The 22,500-nt window shown below is 35.2% G+C and overlaps 1 protein-coding gene across 6 annotated transcripts in view; it reads left to right on the plus strand.

Moving 5' to 3' along the window:
• Positions 1-22,500, plus strand: part of Foxp2 (forkhead box P2) — a 328,925-nt gene that overhangs the window by 300,692 nt on the left and 5,733 nt on the right. For all 6 annotated transcript variants that reach the window (XM_051175704.1, XM_051175706.1, XM_051175702.1 and 3 more), the window contains exons 12-17: positions 224-425; positions 1,545-1,621; positions 1,760-1,861; positions 4,274-4,395; positions 5,476-5,545; positions 6,311-6,474. In XM_051175704.1, the coding sequence (XP_051031661.1) occupies positions 224-425; positions 1,545-1,621; positions 1,760-1,861; positions 4,274-4,395; positions 5,476-5,545; positions 6,311-6,474 (737 nt within the window). The remainder of the gene's footprint in view (positions 1-223; positions 426-1,544; positions 1,622-1,759; positions 1,862-4,273; positions 4,396-5,475; positions 5,546-6,310; positions 6,475-22,500) is intronic.

Below are 22,500 nucleotides of genomic sequence, written 5' to 3' on the forward strand. Positions count from 1 at the left end.
ACTGCAGTAGATTATTAGATAACCTCTAACAGCATTCTCTAATTAGAGTTCTTATGATACAATTTCAGCCTGTAATTAGTTGAGATTGGCTGCTTCCTTTTGCGGCTTATTAGTGGCAACACAGCTGTAGAAGTGAATCCACTCTCATTTGTCAAACCTTTTTAAGTCTTTTTCTCTTGTCTCTCTCTACCTTTTTCCTGCCCTTCTCCTTGGGCCTTTGCAGCTAAATCTGGTGTCTAGTGTCACCATGTCGAAGAACATGTTGGAGACATCCCCACAGAGCTTACCTCAAACCCCTACCACACCAACGGCCCCAGTCACCCCGATTACCCAGGGACCCTCAGTAATCACCCCAGCCAGTGTGCCCAATGTGGGAGCCATAAGAAGGCGACATTCAGACAAATACAACATCCCCATGTCATCAGGTAGGATATGAATACTCAGTAGAGATCTTTTACTTTGGGAGAGGAAAACTGTAGTGAAATGGTTATGAACCATTCCACAGCACATGGAAACTCAAGTCATGATTTATGGAGTGATAATTGTTTTATTCCTGGCAAATGCGGATAGAGGCGATTCCCTAAGTACATCGTGATGAATTGTTCTGAACGGTTGTTCAGGAAAGAAAGCTCTCCCCATTAGAGAAATTGAGAGATGTGTTGTCAGGCTAGCCCATATTATCACCTCAATTCAATGAGATCCTTTGATCTCTGAGGGAAGCCGAGAGCCATCCAACATCTGCAGGTAATGCTCTATGATAAGAGCCGTTTAAAGGGACATGTAGGGAGTACCATTGCAGTTGTGGCTCTGCACAGATGCATCAGTCATTATCCAGGCGCTGCCTAGATGCTCTTGGACCAGGGCTCCTGATGCTGGCGTGCTTATTTGCTTAAGAGCATCCTGAGCACAAATTTCACATGTGGTAGAAAGTCACCTTCGCTCATCTCTTTCCCCTTTCTACCCTGTGCCAGTGCCATCCCAGCAGCCCACTTTGGGGAGTCTGGATAATCACAGTCACATACTGTAACCATTATGAGCCAGGGCCAGAGCCCATATATATATATATATATATATATATATATATAAAGTGAAGTAATTTTCAACATGGGCGTTGGGAGGGGCTAATGCCTCCTTTGTTAGGTGGCCACAGATGCAGATGTCAAGAGTTGACCCTGTTCTACATTAAGAAGTATTAGAGGAGAAAAGTAAAGATTATGGCAAGGGGCAAAAGTCCATGTAAGAACACGCCTAAACCACCCGCTTAAAAGGGAACCTGGCTGGTAGGGGGAAAAAAATCCTCAGGCCAGCTGGTGACACTGCTCCTGAAGTACTGTGAACATCTAGGGATGCCTCATTTGCACTTCGCGTCAGAAATGGCCTTTTCTATATAATTCAATTCCACTGCAATGCTTTGTGCTCTCACTTTCAGTGGTTTCTTACCAAATCATTTGACCAATGCTGGGGGGGGGGGATATGAAAAATCAATTATGTTTCCTGTGAGTTATAAGCATAATTAACAGTTTTCATTATTATTATTTTTATAGAGATTGCCCCAAACTACGAATTTTATAAAAATGCAGATGTTAGACCTCCATTTACTTATGCAACTCTCATAAGGCAGGTAAGTAGAGGGAAAATTAACTTTGGCTGATTAAATTAAAATTTGTTAATGCTTAAAGTGAGACTTGGGTGAGAGAGTGCCATCGAGCCTGGTTAGGAAAGCATTATTCGATGTCACTATGCATCTGTCTCATTCCAGGCTATCATGGAGTCATCTGACAGACAGTTAACGCTTAATGAAATTTACAGCTGGTTTACACGGACATTCGCTTACTTCCGGCGGAACGCTGCAACTTGGAAGGTAACAACTTCTCTAGCAGTTCCAAGATGCCCAGGACAGTTCCTTACAGAAAACACAAGGAACATTTATTTACATGACATAAGCAGATTAGTATCTGCGTCCCCTCTTTTTAACCTGCCTCTTGAATGGAATGAATTCCCTCTCTCAAAATGACAAGTGAAAGAATAATTTTGCCTCTGATATAGTTTTCTAATTTGGTGCAATTAATAGCTGAGGCTTGGCAGAGAAGCGAGGGCCTGACACACTAATTACAGTGTGAGCACTCAATCATCAACACCTTTGTTAGTCGCACGATATTACTTTTTCTCTTGCATATTATTGGCTAATTAGTTTGAAAAATGTCTGTTTGGCTTGCGCAACAAATGGAGGCTGTAGGTTTTGTCCTGGTCTGCTCCTTTTGTACACATCATACCTCATCATACAGACTGAAGCTGCCACGGGAGTGAGGGCCCTGGCTACTCAGCTGGAACTAAAAGAAAGTAAAGTGAATATTATCCTGTCAGAACATAAATGCAGTTTATTTACTTAGACAAAAGGGTTCATCTATACCCCTGTCCAAACAACTTCATTGTCTGGATCTTACAAGGAACTAAAAAAAAAAAAAAAAAAAAAAAAAAATGTTAGTTCTGTGCATCTATTTTTGGAAATGAGCAACGTCTGGAAAGATAAGGGCACTCAGCACAGACTAAGTGAACTGTTTTATTTTCATTTCAAAAAGCAGTCAGAAACATCAATTAGCCACAAGCCATTTGGTACAAAAGGGGAAAATGTTTGTAGCTCAGAAGAATAGAAGCTGCGAAGCATTCATCAGCATACTAAGAATTTTAGACTGTGAGATATGCTAAAGTGAATTAATTTGGATTTAAAATGCAAATTAATCTGGCAGGCGATTACAGATATATGGGTGCCAAGCTCAGAATGCTTTTAATTTACAAAATGTTTAGATGTTATTAGTTGCTACAGTATGCGGTACTGTAAATGAACGTAATTGTTTTATTTATGCAGCTACTGAGTGTGTATTTTGTATGATGAACATGTCAGGAATAATCTGCACGATATATGTTTTAAAGCGTTTTCAGTAACTCATATTTATGTCGAAGGTTTACATTTTCTTTTGTCACTCATTAGAGAATGTAAGGAATGTTCTGTCATTTGATTTACTGAAAGAAATTTTAAAAGAAATGAAAGGTGATTTAATATCTTAGCTTGGTCTCATCTCCACAGCTCGGGGATCCAGCAAAACTCATTCTGAACAGCTTATTAGTTCTAACTATATCGCATGCATAATAAAACTGCTCATTTGCTCATTAATATTAAAATTATCATATTCAGAGCCATGGGCATTAAGATCAATCAAATCCTTGGATTTCAGGTCAGATGCTAGATCTGCTTATGCTTTTTTTTTTTTTTTTTAAAAGAATTCTCCTCTTAAAGCAAGCCAGAAGCTTGTCTTTGTGCAAATAGAAAGAAATCTTCATCAAAATTACTTTGTTTTATATTCTTGAAATAAGAATTAGGTCATTTCTGAGTGCTTGATAGCTATATGCCAATGTACCCTGACAGCAAGAAATATTTGCTTAGGTTCATAATTTGAATTATGGAAAATATTGAAGGTAAATTATGTTGTCTACTGTATATTTATTATAGTTAAAATTTTAGGAATGACTTAATTTGATTTAAAAATGTTAATTTTGAGTAATTACTCTAATACAAAGCTGCCAACAACATCTGTTTGCATAATCATTATGGGGAGAAAATGTACTCTCGGGTTCTAGCCCTGACTTTCAATTGAGTTTAACATTTACAAAAACTTTATTGGGAATTTAAAAAAAAAAATCTAAGTGTGTCTTATTGTGCAGGCAGAACATTACACTGTAACTTGCATATGTCATCTAATAATACAGAATAAACAAACTCTGTCATTTCATTATTATAGGGATGAAAAGAATGCCTTTGAGCTTATTTGCATAAAGCTTTGTGCAAAATTAACACTTGTCACTGTAGCCTTTTTAGCATTTTAATACCTCAAGCAGGACTGGTTCCTTTGGACATTTCAACCATCCCTGAGTGCTTGATCAGGGACACAACAGAGCTGACCTAATTGTTCTGGCATTTTCAAAGATACTGTAATTTGTACAGATATTGCAATTTAGACCAGTTCAATGAAAGAAAGGTTTTGACACAGCTATTATTAAAATAGCGTGGAAGGTTCTCTTATCACCAAGTTCAAACTGCAGATTCCAGTAATTTGTAAGTTGGAGGTTTGTAATATCATGCCATATTTTGATTTTCATGCTTAAACATCTTAGAAATTTTCACTCTGATCAAGTAAGATCAATAAAGCAGTGTGTTGGGCTGCCTTATTAAACAACATTCTCCTTTCTCCTTTTGGCTCTCTCCCCTCTGATTTAGAATGCAGTACGTCATAATCTTAGCCTGCACAAATGTTTTGTTCGAGTAGAAAATGTTAAAGGAGCAGTGTGGACTGTGGATGAAGTAGAATACCAGAAGAGAAGGTCACAAAAGATAACAGGGTATGGGTGTGACAGTTTTGTAATCCTGTATCCCTGCATCCACTGGAAAAGTGAATGCTTGCAGTTGGGGGTAGGGTACAGAAATCATCAGCTGAAAGCGTGCTCACATTCTTGGCTGGGAGCTGCCTTTTGAATTTAGGCATACATGCACAAATCATTATCCAGCCAATGATTTTCCAGGAAAATATTTTGGTTACTGTGTTTAGCAATGCTGCTTTGAACTTACATGAAAAGCATGAATTCAGAATGGTGCATGCTTTCTAGTGGGAGGTATCTGCCTGATGTAAAAGAGGACAAAAGACTGGTTTTAAATAAAGCTGATGGTACCTGCATTGGTGCTCCTGAAAAACTTTATTTAAAATACTTGATTTTTATTTTCCATAATCTTTATTTTTTTTTTTCGAAACAACCTTTCTGTTGGGCTTATCTCATTTATTTTCAGCCAATAGAGTTTTCTATACAATGTAACTGAGATGATCAAGCCATACTAGTTTGAAGAAGTTACTACAGGAAAAGTTTGACTTTTTTTATATACATAAGACAGAAAAACCACCTGAGTTAAGTTAGAAACAAAGTTAGAAAACTAACTTTGTGCCTAATTAACTCCATGTGTTATTTACCCACTACCCTAAACAGGCACTGACTTAAACGATAGTTTTAATGAATGTTGTCTATTCCTAGCCCTTGAGTTTTGATTTTTGTAGTCAAGTATGTGCCAATTTCTATGTTCAAGAAATAGTTAATCCATTATGTTGTCATTTAATTAACTATGGCAATTTGTTATGTTAATTCATAGTGTTCCAGAAATTAACCATTAATTATTTCCTGACTACCTCAAATTAGTAATTGTTTATAGTATTTATATTTTTAAGTTTGTATATGATCTTTAGTTGTTCTTGCAAATAAAACCCTCAGGAAGCCAGAAGTAAGTCCATGGTCACCTTCTAAGTTGCCTACATACCATAGGCTAAACTTTTTCTGTTTTGTTTCAATTCATAGACCAGGTTGATCTATTTTTATTTTATATGCACACATTTCATATTCTAATTTATAAGTTGTATGTAATTTTTTTTCTTCCAGAAGTCCAACTTTAGTTAAAAATATACCTACAAGTTTGGGCTATGGAGCAGCTCTTAATGCCAGTCTGCAGGTAATATCATTAAATGTGCATTGCCATTATTGTTCTCCTTGGACGTTTGGGTACTTTATTGTTTGCCATGCTTTCTATTTAGGCGAGCTTGTGATTGTTCTTAATAGTTGGTTTATCATCCAAGGAAGTTGTAGTACCTAGTCCTATGGAAATCACTGATTCTCATTCAAGCTATTTTTGATGTGAAGAAACAAGAAGGACACCCTGTGGCAAAATCTGGAACACTCAGTTTTCTTGCAAATGCTAGATTGATAGAAGCTTTTGCAAATGCATGTGGCTATGCATTAATATTTATCCAGGCTGTCATAAATGATTTCACATCATAGTGTTGGGGAACATGGTGCTTGTGGCAAAAACTTTAAAGTTTAATTATAATATATAATTTTTATGCAGAGGAGGCAAATGTCAGGACTTCTTTATTTTGAGTTAAGTTCTGGTCATTTTTAAAAAGCAGAGCAATTGCTTATATTATCCTCAAGTATTTCTGAAAATGTGAGGAGTCAACATTTCGTTATGCAAAAGGTTAACATGCAAGTGAGAAAGTTTGCTGTGGGAGCTGTTGTTTATGTGTTCAGATCACTTTAATGCCTTGTTATGCCGGTTGCAAGTGGACATTCAGGAAGTTTTGTTTCCATACATTTTATTTAAGTGCTTCTGAAATGTCTATAATGCAATGTGCAACCGCTAAAGGGAGAGATGTGCTGCTGCAACGACTTTAAAGGGCAGGCGTGTTAAAGCTGTCTTGCTCCTTGTCCATCCCACTAGGCTGCCTTGGCAGAGAGCAGTTTGCCTTTGCTAAGTAACCCTGGACTGATCAATAACGCCTCCAGTGGCCTCCTGCAGGCTGTCCATGAAGACCTCAATGGTTCCCTGGACCACATCGACAGCAATGGGAACAGCAGTCCAGGATGCTCACCTCAGCCACACATGTAAGTGTGGTTAGCAGATTCCTGAAAGGGATGAAAATATATTCATATGTTTCTGAATTTGATATTTTTTCTGAAGTTTGTTATGATGTTTATTTAAGTAAAAACATAAAAGTTTAAAGAGTCAGATTGTACTGTGTCTATAACATATAAATGGTATCAAAAGTGTTGTTCAAAGGTCTTAGAAACTATCCCAAGTGCCCAATACTAGTGTTGATAGCATTCTACTACAAATTCTTAGTACTGCTAAAGTCCTGTTGAGAATTATGTACTGTGTCTGATGAAACTCCATCTGATGGGCCATTATCACAGTTTGGTTTGTATGGTATATTATGAATATTTGTGAAAGGGTAAGTTGTCATAATTTTTACTACTATTATAGAACTCTAAACCATTTATGAACTGTAGTCAAGACATTGCCCATTTTTATAAACCGTAAAATGCAAAGTTTAACTGTTACCCACAGTTTACACAGAAGCTGGTAAAGTGTAACTTTTTGCCTGTCTTATAAATCAGGGTAATTACATATTCAAGCTTAATTACTGGTGCGCCTGTATTGGCAAGGTTTATATGTTATATTTTATGCAAGACTACGATTCCTATTAATATTTAGCAGCTAACTATATCATTAATTACTCTAAAATCTTTTCCCTACCATCTTTTTAATGGAGCTGAGAGAGTGGAAGTATTAAAAATTGATGTATTGTGGATTTCAGAAAAGTGTATGACACTTTTTTTAAAAATGCCAGGTCTTATTCAGTGGTATCAGGTACATCAGTTTCTTGTTTACCAAAACAGACTGACCCTGGTGGAAATGAGAATTCCTAGAGAAATAGTTACAGCTGAGTGATGGACAACATGTGCTTCTGAACTGGTAGGATGATGGTTGAATGTTGTGGCTATCCTTCCCTGAGTTACTCCACAAGCTGCTTAACTCACATGGTTGATACAAGATTGCCACTTGCCTGAATTATGTATTTTGTTCTTTGTGACTTTCTTTATCTTTTATTTTGTATTGAGACAGCATCTCAAACTCACATCAGTGCTCTTGCGTCAGCCTCCTAAATACTTCTGGCGTTATAGCCATATGCTATCACATTGGACTTTTTATCCCTCATTAAGTTTCCAGTCAAAGAACTGAAAGGGTCTAGAACCCATCCATGTACCCATTTTCATTTGACCTTTCACAAATTATTTTGTTGATTTTTAAAAAGCCCCTACACGGCTTGACATATGAATGCCTTTGAGATCATATGCCTAATTGATGTATTCTGCTTTTACTCTATCATCTTTGCAAAAACACACTGCAGTCATTAAAGTGTTTCTTTGGATTCCAAGCCATTACTTTTCCAAAATGGAAAAATCTGTCTTTTGGAAGTATCTTTAGTTGTATTAAATAATACAAAAGAAGTGGCAAAACCCCAAGTAAAAAGAACATGAATATATGCTCTCGAGACTAGCTGTACTCTAAGCAAGGAAAATGAGCAATCAGACAAAAGTTTTTACACCCTGCATCATCACCCTGTCAGCCATGCGGTGGTAGCTGCAGGCTTTTCCTTTCCTTTGCTCTCCTGACTGTGCTAATGCTCACTCCCTATGCAAATGCTAAAAGAATTCATCTTTAAACCCAACAAGAGTTAGATCCTGATTTTCTCTACTTAGAAAGGAGGAACTGTATGAAAGGCAATCGTAAAAGCAGTGTGTGAACTGTGGGTGCTCCTTTCCTTGCTCCCACACAGTGTGTACATGCTGATGCAAACCACGTGTGATGTGATGCAGAAGAAAGTGATTTTCACAAGTTTAATTGTCCGGTGCTGTGAATATTAAAATAAAAAAAATAGTGACATAGTACAGTAGTTTATTAAATATTGTATTTTAGAACCTGAAATAATAATTAGACTAAATAATGGCTTTGTTGAGTTCATAGTATTTTTTTTTCTGTTGACAATTGGTAGTTCTGGTCACTCTTTATTGTTTAAGTTTGATCATGAAATATCTAAAGGAAATAATAGTGTGCAAAACAATAATTAAAATATCTTTAATGTTTTGTGTAGTACCATTATCAGTTTGTACAGAAAACATTCAGTTAATGAACTATGTAAGTGATATTGACATGAATATACACATAGGAAAAATACCTGCATTTATTTTCCATAGATGAAGCAAAGTCTCCCTTTCTTGTAAGAAATTTATTTCAGAAAATTTTAAAAAAATAGAGGAATCCCATACCTTGTCTTCTCCTAAAAATATAAATGAAAATCAAGTTTGAAATTATCCTGAAAAATATTGAGTCAACACTGATACTTCCAATCTCTCCATGCTACTCCATTAACTTTCTGTAGTATGTCCAGGTATTAGAAGATATCACCTCAGCATTTCACATCTTCAACTCTATACACCTAATATGCTTAGTTACATATGATGAATAGCAAGCATTTTGGGCTTATTATTAAGCCAGGCAAGGGAAAATTATTGACATGGTTCTACAAATTAAAAATTGTTCACATCTAATTGAATGTAGTTCAGAGAATTTTGAGATTGAATAGAAATGAAAAACTATTTTATGAAACGTTTAGGTAGCATTTTTTATGTGTATGTCCTGGGGTGACTTAATGCTACATGTTGATTTGGAAGGGGCTATTTATGCCAATATTATTATGAGAGAGAGACAGTGTAGCTCAATTGTGTCATACTGTTTGTGGTCCAGCACCCAACTAAGCACTACACATGGGAATGGGCAGGTTTTCTTGATAATTTTGTCTTCCTCTTTTTCCCCATGAACTCTCAGTAATACACACCTCATTTATGCAAATAAACTGAGTGCCTGAAAATAATGATGCTTCTCATGGTATATACCTATTTAGTACTGACTGCTAGTACCTATTGTAGTCTCTCATTGCCAATACAAAACACACTTTTCAGTTTCAATACTTTCTATCCACTATACTACATTTAATGATCATTTTCCAAAACAGCATCTTTCCTTTTACTCTGACCTCTCTTATAATTACTGAAGTAAACAACCCATTAAACGTGAGACAATATGACAGAGGAATTTATTGTATGGGGCTCATTGCTCAAAATCAGTGGGATAAAGGATAAAAGGCATAAGAAAATACTAACTGAAGTTGTTGGCAGTGAACAGCTTTAACAGAGAAAAATATTACCAACCCAGAATTAGTCACTCATGTGGCAAGAAACAGGGAGAATTGGATCGCACAAGAATTTAGAATACATAGGTAAATACTGAGTTTAGAATATATGAAGATGAGATCAGACTCATAAGTTACTAATAGTAAGTTATGGTGTTTGTATTTGTCAGTGTGGAGCATGTTCAGTGTTACAGGTTTGAATTTTGTACAGGCAGTGTTCTGCTTCAGGAGCCAAGCTCTCTGAAATCATACAGCATGTACCACAGCTTGACAGCAGCAATGTCCGGATGTTTTTGAATTAGCAGAGCTGGATTCAGATTAATCTTAGTAGGCTCTAGTATCTATAGTATCCGTTTTAAATTAGATGATGGGAATGGAAAGCAGTGAATTAACCCAAGAAGTGTTTTAAAATAAAGATGAGAAAAGGCACCTGACTGTGTTCTAAGAATAAAAGGGGGAAAAGCTAATGGCCACTGTGGGATTCACTTGCAAAAGAGAAGACAGAAGTGAAAGGAGAAATAATGATTTCATACTTGTGCTTATGGAAGTCTAAGAAATTAAACACTGGGAATGTTTAGTTTGTTTAGATTTTTATTCAGTTCCATAATAGTGATGTGGTTGCATGTGAATGTGCACTTGAGGTTGCTAGAGCCGTGGATCATTAGAAAAAAGAAACAGATGTGGGTTGACTCTGTAAATGTTTGGAGATACCAAGTTTCCCATATGTTCCACTTTTCTTTCCTAATAGTGACCTTACACCACAAAATGTTTTTTTATTATTATTATTAAAGAAATAAATTCATTTTTTGTCCACAAACTCTCTGCGTTTCCACCCTGCATTATGTTTCAGCTTTGACTTACATAAATTCTAAGGCTCCTTGTTATAATGATGCTATTTCTCAGGAGGCTTTCCCAATTAATTTTTCGGTCAGAATCTAACCTCAGCTTCTTGCTTCCAGATGATTGGCTCCCCATACCATTCCTGAACCAATAATATGGCATGTAAGTATGCATGAGGCATGCATACTCATTCTGCAGATCTCCCTAGCTTAATGTCAAGGTTCTTAACAATGTATGGTATGTTTTAGACATATGGCCCATTCATTGGAAGCAACTTATCATCACAAAACAATACCTACAAGGACAATATCCATGACCAGGCTAGATTGCTGAAGAAGAAAAATCAAAATTTCAGAACAATAAATACTTCTAGTGATCCTCTCTATGACTGCTAAGCAGTATAGCATCCAAATTCAGGTCCTCGTTGTTTGTACACCTAACACTTCACCAACCTCTTCTGCCCTTTGATTTTTTTTTTTAAATGTCAACTTCCAGCACTGTTTTTAGACCATTCACTTTATGAATGAATTCTCACTTTGTAAGAATATTTGCTTTTTTTGAAAACTATTTTTAAAATTAGATTAATGCTGGGTTTACACTGAAGTAACTGAAACTTGTTGTAGTCTCACATCTGTTAAAAGGGAAGAAACTACTTGGAACAGAACTAAAAGTTGAACCCATACTGATAGAAGTAGTCCCACATGCTTTCTTTTTCCAATCTGAGGCCAACCGTGGTGTTTAATGATAAAGTCATAATAATTAGCAAAACCCCACGCTTTCTCCCTTATTAAGCAATTATTGCTCCCCATTCTCATTGAGTTGGCTCAGATTCACTTTTCTTATGCAATCTTAAATGAGATCCTCATTTTTGCATTTTCCAATTCTATATCAAGAGAGGAAAGTGAATGTTCTTCCCAAGCTCGCTCTACATTGATGCCTTTTGGCAGAAAGTGGCCAATTTTCATGGGGTTCTCCTGAATATTGTGTTTTCTACTGGTGAACTTTCAGATAAATTCTTATAAGTTATTTCTTAGTCCCCTTACTCTCCTGTCATTTAAAAGTTCTCACTAAATATTTAATCTTGGTTGCAAGTGATTATTATTTTCTTTGTCTTGTGGGAGAAAATGCCTGAAGACTGAGAGCTAGTGATATACCATAGAGAACATTAATATGCTGCATTTAAGATTGGAAAATAAATTTGTTATGTCTTTAGAAGGCAAACTTTTGGGGGTCAAGAAGGATGTGTGGCATGTAAAAGACGTATGTGTTGGTAGATCATTGCAAGGAGGCCGTATTTACTTCTATGGCCTGTGTGTCTTCTATTTACTTTCAAATTTTCTCACACAGTCAGGTCACAGTTGGCTTGACAACATCTTTGTCTCCTGGAGAGAATCAAGAAGTTGTACTATCATACCAATATATTATACTTTAGCCTCTTCTATAAGTAAGTTTGTCACAAAGATAATGTAAAGGGTCCACCAGGTCTGGATTTTCTAATGTGTTATTGAGACTCTAAACCATGAGTCATTATAGAAGGTGATATTCAAATAAATAACTTTTCTTTTGTCTCCCAATTTTTATTCCTTTCCTTAAACTTTAAATTTGCAGATCCTCCTTTCATTGGTAATATTTTATACAAAAATTTCCACACATGTTAGGTCTCCCTGTGGACAAAAAGCATTTGAAAATAGTGTGGCTCTAAGTTTGAAAGACTAAAAAATACAGTTAAAAGTGACTGATAATCTGAGCCCTCATTGTTTCTGCTCCTGTAAAGGAAGAATTACTTTTCTGCTGTTGTGAGCCTTTGTGTTACATTATGAAGTTCTGGAGAAAGAAACAAAAAGTCCTACTTGGCTTTACATGTGTTGTCACAGGTTTTCTCATTAACACTGTTCCAGTCATCTTTAATTTTTATCCCCTAACCTTTCTAGGCCTCTTGTAATTTTTGTTCTGATAAAATTCCATTTTTATTTAATGTCTAAACTTTTTCATTAACTTTGCTAGTTAGCTTTGAGATCTCTTTCCAAAATGACTGTGCAGAAATGATGATTCTGGCTCTTTATCATATCATCTCCTTTGTCAAGTGCTACAAGCATGGATCAGTGGCTGCTGTTCTTTTTGACATTATTCCAGGCCCTGTATGTGGCACTTACACCTCATTCTAGTTGCTCTTAATAAAAAAAGATCCTATGAGAGGTACAGAGTCTTCTGCTAAAATACGCGATATCCCCACCGTGCCAATTGTGGAAATTTGCAGGTTCCTATAGGGTTTTGAAGGCTTTTATAGAACTTTACAGATGTTATCTGCCATCCATGGTATGAAATCCCACCATTTAGGCTAAGTGTGTCAGACGACTTTAGCTGACAGTACTGTAGCATAGTTATTCTTCTTCATAGTCAAAGTGGGTGTTTGTGAGAAGAAACATCATCATCCTTTCTCTGCCATTTGAGATGCCATAGAAAATGCTGTCACTAAGGGTCAAAGAGCCATTCACTAAATGGTTAAAGAACAAATATTGCTTGTTTTTTGCTTTTTATACTTCTAGACAACTGAAAAGAGTAAAGGATCTACATATCTCCCCCTAAAACTTTAAATTTGGCTGTTGACAAAGGACTTAGAAAGTGCACCTATTTGATTTCTTTTAAAGAAAAAAAATGCCATTTCTATAAATTATTAATATTATTTCAACGTGAAAGACTGCAGATTAAAGGACAGGGATGCTGCATTCCACAAGCAGTATCTCTCATTATGATAGAATTAACTAATGGGTAGATTGAAGGTCAATAGGTAAATAGACAGACAGATAGGCATTAGTATAATTTATATAAACAACAGAAAATCAAAGAGCTTAACATCACTAGAAAGGATGAATGTTTCTTGGATTGTTCCTTAGCTTTGCAGTAACATCAGCTAAATATTTAAAAGACAAAGGTGAATGGTTCATGATATATTTGGGATGGAGGAGTATTCATTCACTCCAAGCTTTAGACCCTCCTTTTTGGTCAAACATTTCTTTCATGAAGGAATGTTTTCATCTCCATTAAGAGAAAAGTGGGAGGAATTTTATTTCTGCCTTGTGAAAGTAGCTACATACAATTTTACATTTCACCATACTGATTGATCCATTCAATATTAGATCACATTAGGTTTTTTATCAGTCTACAAAAATACTAAACAGTATAGTAAGGTAATAAGTTTCAAAAATGAAATAGATTAATATGGGTTTGTTTCATAACTTCATAACTTTCATAACTTTACCAACTTAGTTGGTAAAATGAGAATGAGTATTTTTAATCCTGTTTGTTTTAATAGTATTGTCATTCCTCTGTCTGCATTGAAAAATAAGTACATCTCTAAAATGTCCTTAAGCTTATACTATAAAAGTCAACCTATTACAAAATTTAAAATATCTCTTGAAAGAATAAAACCTCAAGTAGAATGACATAAATTTACTGTGACCACAACTATAAGCTTATTGATACTAGCCTGAGCAACTCTCATTTTGTAAAAATTTGCCAAATGGTTTCCTCTTTCTTTTAAAAAATAAACATTTTATTTGAAGTTTTAATTTTATTTATTAGTTCATTTTTATAATATGTTATATAAGCTCTATTTCCTAAAAAATTAAACCAAAAATTTGCCTCTGAAAGACATTGTTTCTCATTTCAAACAGACTATGTAGGTAGAGATAACTAAACTTGTAATTTTTAGCGATTTAGGATCAATTCAATAAAAATGATCCATTCAAAAGAAGCAAATATAAACACTCATGAAATTAATTATATCTTAAAGAATTCTGTATTTATATTTTAGAATGTTATATGTGCAAAACATTTACACAGAACGTAAGAGGATTTTTGTCATTGGCAAATAGAATTGAAAGGAACTGTATTTAGACAAATATGAAAATTGACAGTTTGCTAATTGTATACATTGTTTATTGTAACAGCCTAGCTATCAATGGTTATTGTCACTTGTTTGACACCCTGTACTACATGCTGAGGGGAATGTACTTATTTAAGAGAAGCCCCCAGTTTGCTCTTGAAATTTCTTTTAACTAGAAAATTTGCCATGTTATTTTATGAAATAAACAGAAACTGTGAAATACATGCATACCGTATGTCCATTGAGAGTCTATTCAGCTATTTGTAAATGTTATTAATCAGCATTTGAGACAGAATGGAAAATAAAGGGCAGGGATGAATTGTATGACTGTGAACTTTTCCTTTTAGAGTTTTATATCTCAATTTTATCAAAAGTATTCGAGTTACTTTTAGTACAAATAAACATCTAATGCTGTTTTAGACTGTACCTCTTAACATTATATGAGAAGTAATGTTTTATAGTAACGACACACAGTTATGGGACAAGAGCGTGTTGTACCTTTCTTTTAGGAGATACACTATATTCAATATATTTGAAGTGTTCTCAAATAACTCAGAAATATCCTATAAGGAGTAAACCACATACACTTTTCAGTCTTTTGTAACAGTTAATCTTGTACTTCACTGACACAGTTTTTACTAGTCTTCCATATCGTAGATGTGGACCAGAAATGTTTCTTCAAAATATTGATTGACATATATCATGTATTTTAAGACTTCATATTCCATCACTAGTTTCAGAGGGTACATATGCACATTCACCTACAAAGAGCTAGACAGACTGACTGACTGACTGACTGACTGACTGACTGACTGACTGACTGATTGATCAATAGTATGTGACTGTGAGTGGTACTGGAGATTGAACTCAGAGTTTAGGCATTCAGGAGCAAAAGCTTTGCACCACTGAGCTCTCGGGCCAAGCTTTATGGTTTAATTAGATTTACATCGTATCATTGAGTCTCTCACAAACCATGACAATATAAAAATACTTTAATCATTGTACCTGATAATATTGTCATAATCAAAACTGAGGAAGTACTACTAAGATGCTACTCTGGCCTCCATTGACTGAAATGGATTTTGAATATTTCAACTTAAGAAATTCCACTTATAAGGCTTTTGAATTCAAAAGAAAACCAAGAAGAGTTTATAGGACCATTAACTTAGTCTTGAACAAGGATAAAGTGAAGAGGATTTACATCCCTCTAGGGATTACGCTGTGTGACCACAATCTAAAAAGATAAACTTTCCCCTTGCACTGTGACTCTGCTGTAGGGCACAGGCAAACATTAACATTTCTCCTGCCTTCACTGATGCCTTAGGTCCTTATAATTTTCACAACAAAAGGAGCAACACATTCCTTTAGGCAACAAGTCAGTGTATTAATGTAACTTGTCCTCTGTGGTTTGAAAATATGCATTTACTGAGTGTGGCTTTAAAACTGAGTGATTAACAAGAATACGGAAATCAACTGCTACTTTGCAGATCCCTCAACAAGGCAAACTGAAGTTTTTTTTTTTTTTTTTCTAATAACCACAAATGAGCACTTACTAGTGAAACTTATGCCACGGTATGAGTTTTTCCATCTGCTGAGTACATAGGTCATATAGAAACAAAAAAAAAAAAAAAGGGGGGGGGGGCTGGAGAAAGCTTTTGTGGACACAGAGGGTTAAAACAATTTCATGAAGGGTGTAGTTGTCATTTAGGCTTAGCATAAATACAGTTTTTACATTGAGCTTTATGGAAATTCCTTGTACTTGACTGTTTATTTGCCTACGTAAATCACATTTTTAAGTGATTCAGTTCAGGTTTAGGCCGATGTGTGATAAGACTGGAGACGGACTACTCCGTGGCTCTCCTTTAAGCACCCCTGTTCAGCATTGCCCAGGCCACCATGAGAAGCACAGGGTTAGAAGACTGGGAAGAAGTTTGAGCGGCAGCTCTTAGAGTTGGTTACTCTCGAAAATCATGATGAGATAAGGGTATTTGTAAAATGTTGAAGAGAAGACACTTAGTAAGACCCTCAAGTGTACAGGATACATACTTCTTGCATCTTGAGTTCTGGAGAAAGTCGGTGGATGATAAAAATGCTAGAATTGATTTGGAAAGCTTTTGTCATAAAAAGTACTATTTGAATAGATAGATCTATTTAAAGTAATTTGAATATTTCACAATATATATGTCTATGATAAGTGCATAAGCATACAAGTTTCATTTCCTTGTATGTCAGTTACAATTGGAGGTATTTAAAGTGTAGTTTTATTAAATTTAAGCACCCTATTTTCTCTTTTGCTAGTTTTATATGGAAAGATGTTTCCTTTTATTCATTTGAGAGGGCAAAATTGAATGGCCCCTTTTTATTAATTAAATCTATTCATTTTTTTTATATGGCAACCACGTTTTTTTTTTCTCTGCCACCCCAAACCTTGCAATCTACCCCTCCTCTGTTTCACTCATAAAGGGGGAAGGACTCTTATGGGTGTGTCAACAAAGCATGACATATCAAGTTGAGAGTTGAGGCAGGACCAATTTCCCCTTCTTCTACCAAGACAGGGCAAGCCAACACAGTGAATGTGTGAATGTTCGTTCCTTTTCTCCTCTTCTTCTCTTCTTTCTCCTTTTTTCTTTCTTTCTTTTTTCTTCTTTTCCTTTTTTTTTTTTTTTTTTTTTTTTTTTTGAGACCAGTGTTCTCTGTGTAACAGTTCTGACTGTCCTGGAACAAGCTCTGTAGACCAACCAGCCTGGTCTCAAACATACCATGGAGATCCATCTGCCTTTGCCTTGCAAATGCTTAGATTAAAGACAAGTGCCACCACCACTTGTCAAATACTCATTTTCTTAAAGCTTTCATTCAAAAACATTGTTTTACATAAGAACCCAGACTGAAAATTAGATATGAGTAATGTTTCCCAGAGAGGATGACTCAATACTATTATTGTTGCTGTTGTTGCTACTATCATCAGAACCACCCAGTCTTGTGGAATTAACACCTTCAGTATCTGTTATCTTCACTACTAATACTGAAGGCTTCTGAGGTCACAACATACTTCCTTGAGCATTAGAAATAATAAATAAACAAATAAATAATTAACGCCATCATTGTCACGAGCTTTCCATGTGCCCTTGGTAGACTACAGACGGAACCTGTTCATATACATACAAATTTAAGAGTCCCAAAACGCAAAACCTTTTTGCTCTGCAGCCTACTGCCTAAATTCCTCTCTTTCCCACCATTTCTAGCACCCTATTTTCCTGGTTGTCAGTACCTTATTACACTGCACTGGTAAGCTCATCACTGTAATTTGCATCTCACTGGTTCTACACTCAGCTGATAGAGTGCAAAACAGTCCTAAAACTTCAACCATTTCATTTCTCTACCCTCCAATTGTCAACAGCCTTCCTTCCACTAAAGGCACAGAAATATATACTTTCTGTGCTGTAGATAAAAGGTTCTTCGCTCTCTGATCTTGTTCTAATATTCTGACTTTTTATTATTATATCCAACCCCCCCCCCATGACTTTGATAATTTATGTAAGATACTCTCTGTTTTCTTTTTTCCATTTCCCCTCTGTCCTTTCTCTTTTCTCTGTGTATCAGTTTTCAAATCTTCAAAGGCTATTCAAAAATATGCCCTCCCCATCCCCTCCAAAGGTCATCATCATGTATATTATACTCAGAGTCTGCCTTTCCTTCTGTGATTCTCTACTCTTGTATTCATCATTGTTTTTGTTGTCTCATATTTAATTGTGTATGCTTTTTTTCCTCTGTGAGATTGAAAATTATGAGAATTTGAATAAAGAGATGGCTCAGCCCTTAAAGAGCATTTGCTCTTTCAGAGGACCTGTGTTCAATTCCCAGCACTGGAATGGTGGCTTGTGACCATCAGTAATGAATGCCTTTCCAAGGAATTCCATTTCCACTGCTGACATCTGTGGGAGCCAGGCACACATGTAGTGTACATATATACATTGGGCACAACACTCATACATATAAAATAAAGTAAATAAAATTTAAAACAAAACACACAACATTTGAAAGGGACCTGTGAGAACAGGAATCACTGTCCCTGTCTCTCCTCTTCCACATGTTTATACATATATTGAATGCTTCATTACTTTCCCCAAACAAGAGATAACTTTTATCTGCCTAGAAGTATAGGATCCTTTTATTTTCTGACCTTGTTAGAAAATAATAAAAGGTATTAAATCTTGCCACCATTAATTTAATCTTTCCATAATGTTGTTTTAAAAAGTTCCAAATATTTTTAATCCCTCAAGAGCAAATGACATCAAAGTGTGAGGTATCATGCTTCCTTCAAGTAGGAAAATTAAATCATAGCTTTTCTATGGGAACTGCAAAATGGTGAACTATAATGGATTTGTTGAACCCAATATCTCTCCCTCATAGACAGGATAATTTTAAAGCATTCATGATGAAGTACTATATTCTAATATTAAGAAATATCCATTATTACCTGAATAAATAATTGATTTTAAAAATCCAGGGTTGAAGTTATATTACTATCCACTTAAAAATACACACCATATTTTCTCTGTTTTGGACACTGATTACTAAGGTAGATCTCCTTACCCTTCTAATCCAAGGCTTGTGCTATTTTCTCCAATAATACACAGGCGAAACAATGGCAGAGAAGTGCGTTTAATCTAACCACCTGTGCTTCTACCTGCACACTTTATAAATCAGTCCACTAAATATTTTTTGTTTAATTTCTCATGAAACATTGAAGAGCAGTAAACCCAATTATAATTTTTTATTGTGTTTATAAGTTTTTAGTAAAGTTTTTAGGTATCTTTGGTGTTTCAAATGTTATGTATGTTATTACTATAAACTGTTACCATATATTAATTCAAAGTAGCACCAACATTATTATTATGAACTTTTGCCAATTTAATGTGCAAGACAGTTGAAATTTTCAAGCAGAGGGGAGCAACAGATAACTTTCAAATCACTAGGAGCATGTGTTGTGATAATTGCCTAGATGTTCAAGTCCAGGAAGAGTTTTTATAAGCTAGAGAACCAACAATTACAGTCATGTCTGTCTAAACATGTTTTAGTCTCTTTAAGAAATGCCACCAAGTATGTATATATATTTTAACTGATTTGAGTAATTCTCAGAGGAAAACAATCTCTACCTATGAACAATTAATTACTCCTTTCCGCAGGACCTTTATTCCTGCCCAAACTAGGATTTTTGAGCATGTAGTGTCTTACATTTGACAGCATTCAATAAAGTTTTGTTAATTTAATATTGGCAAGGAGAAGTCTTGACGTTACCTGGTTTCCTTAACAACGTAACACTGAAGCCTTTTAAACTATTTTTTTTCCGTACAATGTATTTTGATTCAGCTTCACCTCCCACAGCTCTCCCCATTTTACTGCTTCCACAACAAGCTGAATCAAAATACATTATACGAAAAAAAATTAGTTTAAATATTCTCCCCCCCCACTCAACCCTCTGCCCTTTCTCAATAAAAGAAAGAAACAAAAAGAGAGAGAGCAAGAAATGAACAAACAAAAACCGACCCATAAAAAAACAAAATCAAAAGACCAATAAGACAGAAAATGCCAAAGTAAAGCAAAATGTGATTGAAATGGTGACACCCTTACAGATAGAGAGGATTCAGTTCAGCCGTGACCATAATGGAAAATCTGGGAGAAAAAAGATTATTTTCTAATAGGCATATAATATATAACATACATAAAAACTGCTATGTTTCTTAAAATTTGCATTTTAATCTATTCCAGGTTTTCCTAGCTCAATGTGTATTGTCAGAACTGAGTTTAGACCCAGTGTGCACAGCAAATGTGATACAAGCCCAGACCACTCAATGCATGTATGTTAATGATTTTAATGACAAGCTAATGATGAGCCCTGTGATGGATAGCCGAGGTGGATAAATGTGGAAGCTCTCTGAGCAACACATGTCTATGCTGGCTCCTCTCCTTTGAAATTAGCTTTTCACATGATATAAAATGATCTGAGATGTGGCCTGAGTTGTTGCCTTAGCACTGTGCTATTCAGGGTTTGTTTGTTAATCACTCTTTTGGATAATTATAGTAACAGACTGTGTTATTTATTTTATTTCCTTATTCTTTTAACAAAAGGAAGCTCATCACTACTCGCACCTGAAATGAGTGCTACAAATATTTTTGTTTTGTTTTGTTTTATGACATTTCTGAGATACATGTAAATATTTTACTCTAGACAGAAAGATCAAAACATTGTTTAGGAAAAAGGTGCATATGGGTGTTTAATCATCAATTTCTGTGTCTATAACGTACTTTTCTTTCATGGAAGGAAATAAAGTTTTATATATATATTGTGACTGTATTTACTATCTGTTGATCACTGTGACCCATATATGGAATCACATTATTCACATTTATATATATATGTATGTATGTATGTATGTATGTATGTATGTATGTATGTATAGTAAAAGATAGATTTTGTGTGTGTGTGTGTGTGTCTTGTCTATGACTTAAAAAAAAAATAAAGCATGGATACAATCAGATCAAAGTAGTTTTGTTGACCTGTTAGACTACAAGTCCAGCTTAAATCCCAAATATTCTGCCCCCAGAGTCCACTTTATTCTTAGCTACCTCAACATTGCTGTATGACTAAAGATTAAAAATAAGGTGACTAAACTGTTCAGACTTCCTTACGCGACACTTCTAAATTAATCAAAATATGAAATACATACAAATATGTTGTGCTCAATGACTCCCTTGTAATTAAAACACTTCAAATGATTCCACCTGAGTGGAAGATCTGTGGTGAGACATTGGGTAGCACAAAGCAAGATCTCTTTTACTGAAGTTGTCATGGATATTTCTAAGATGTACAGGAGAATTTTCCCCAGATAAAATCTTAGTTATCCTACACAAGATACATTGAAGCGTGTAGAAAAGGATACAACAAAAGTATAAACGTTTTTTAATTAGAAGTAAATTTAGTATTCCTGAGATGGAAGCATTAAGAGAAAGATAATGATATTCTCTATAAACCTTAAGACACAAAAGGTACCTGCATGACTGTGGTGGTGGTCTGTGTGTGTGTGTGTAAGAAAGAGAGATAGATATTGAGTTACGTGTCTTGTATGTTGACCCACACATGCAAGTGAACAACACATGCACCACTCTGAGGAGATAATGAGGAAATGAAAATTGAGGTGATAGATGGTAACATTAAAGAAAATAATAATGAATATTGTATTTCTCTCATGAAGAATTCTAACAATCTTTAGGTAGAGAAGCTGGAATTTCCAAGCAGTTTCGTTCAAAGACATTTGTCTGAGACATTCAAATCTCTTCTCCAACTTCCTGATGCTTTCTTAGATGTTAGGTTGGTGACAGTCATATCTTGCTATTGAATGGAAATAATTATTGATTTGGATTTGGATTATATTATTAAATTTCAAGATCAAAACCATAGCCATAAGAAAAAATTATTTATATCTTTCTAGCTCTGATAACTTCCTTACCTAATTCTGAATAGAAAAGTCTCCAAGAATATTTGATTCTAGAAAAAAAATTCTTTTAAAATTTGCATAAAGAAAACTCTTATTGATTTGAAAATTTATCCAATCATCTATATTGATTAGGTGATTGCTATATGTAAGTATCCTCATTTATATACTTCACCATCTAGTCAGCAAGATAAGAAGACATTAGTACCACCAAGAAGAGTTGTGTGACTAAGTCAGGTTTAAACAGTATGGCACAGCAGAAATAGAAAGGCTCTAAGAAATACTGTAGAGACTAGCAGCATGTGTGTTGTATTCAACTCTGCCTATATTCAAATGCTTGATTATCCCTGTCTTTTGACCTGAGAAACAGAAACTTCAAATAAAATATCGTCATGTTTGATGCAGTTTATGATTCAGAGAGTCTATGGCTTGGAATGTTGGCATAATCAATTTTTAAAGTGCTTTAGGGGATTCAAGGAGACTATCAGAATCATTTGGATGGGTCAGTTGGTCTATACAGTGTTATTTCTATATACAAAAGTCCTTAAATAGTGGGGATGGTGTTACTAGGTAGGATACTGTATGGAAGGGAATTCCAGGCTGTGTGTGTTGTCAGTGAAGCACAGCTGAGTCATCCTGATCACAATGGCTTGGACAA

This window comes from Phodopus roborovskii, unplaced genomic scaffold (assembly GCF_943737965.1).
Source record: "Phodopus roborovskii unplaced genomic scaffold, PHOROB, whole genome shotgun sequence".
In the NCBI taxonomy this organism is placed as follows: Eukaryota; Metazoa; Chordata; class Mammalia; order Rodentia; family Cricetidae; genus Phodopus; species Phodopus roborovskii.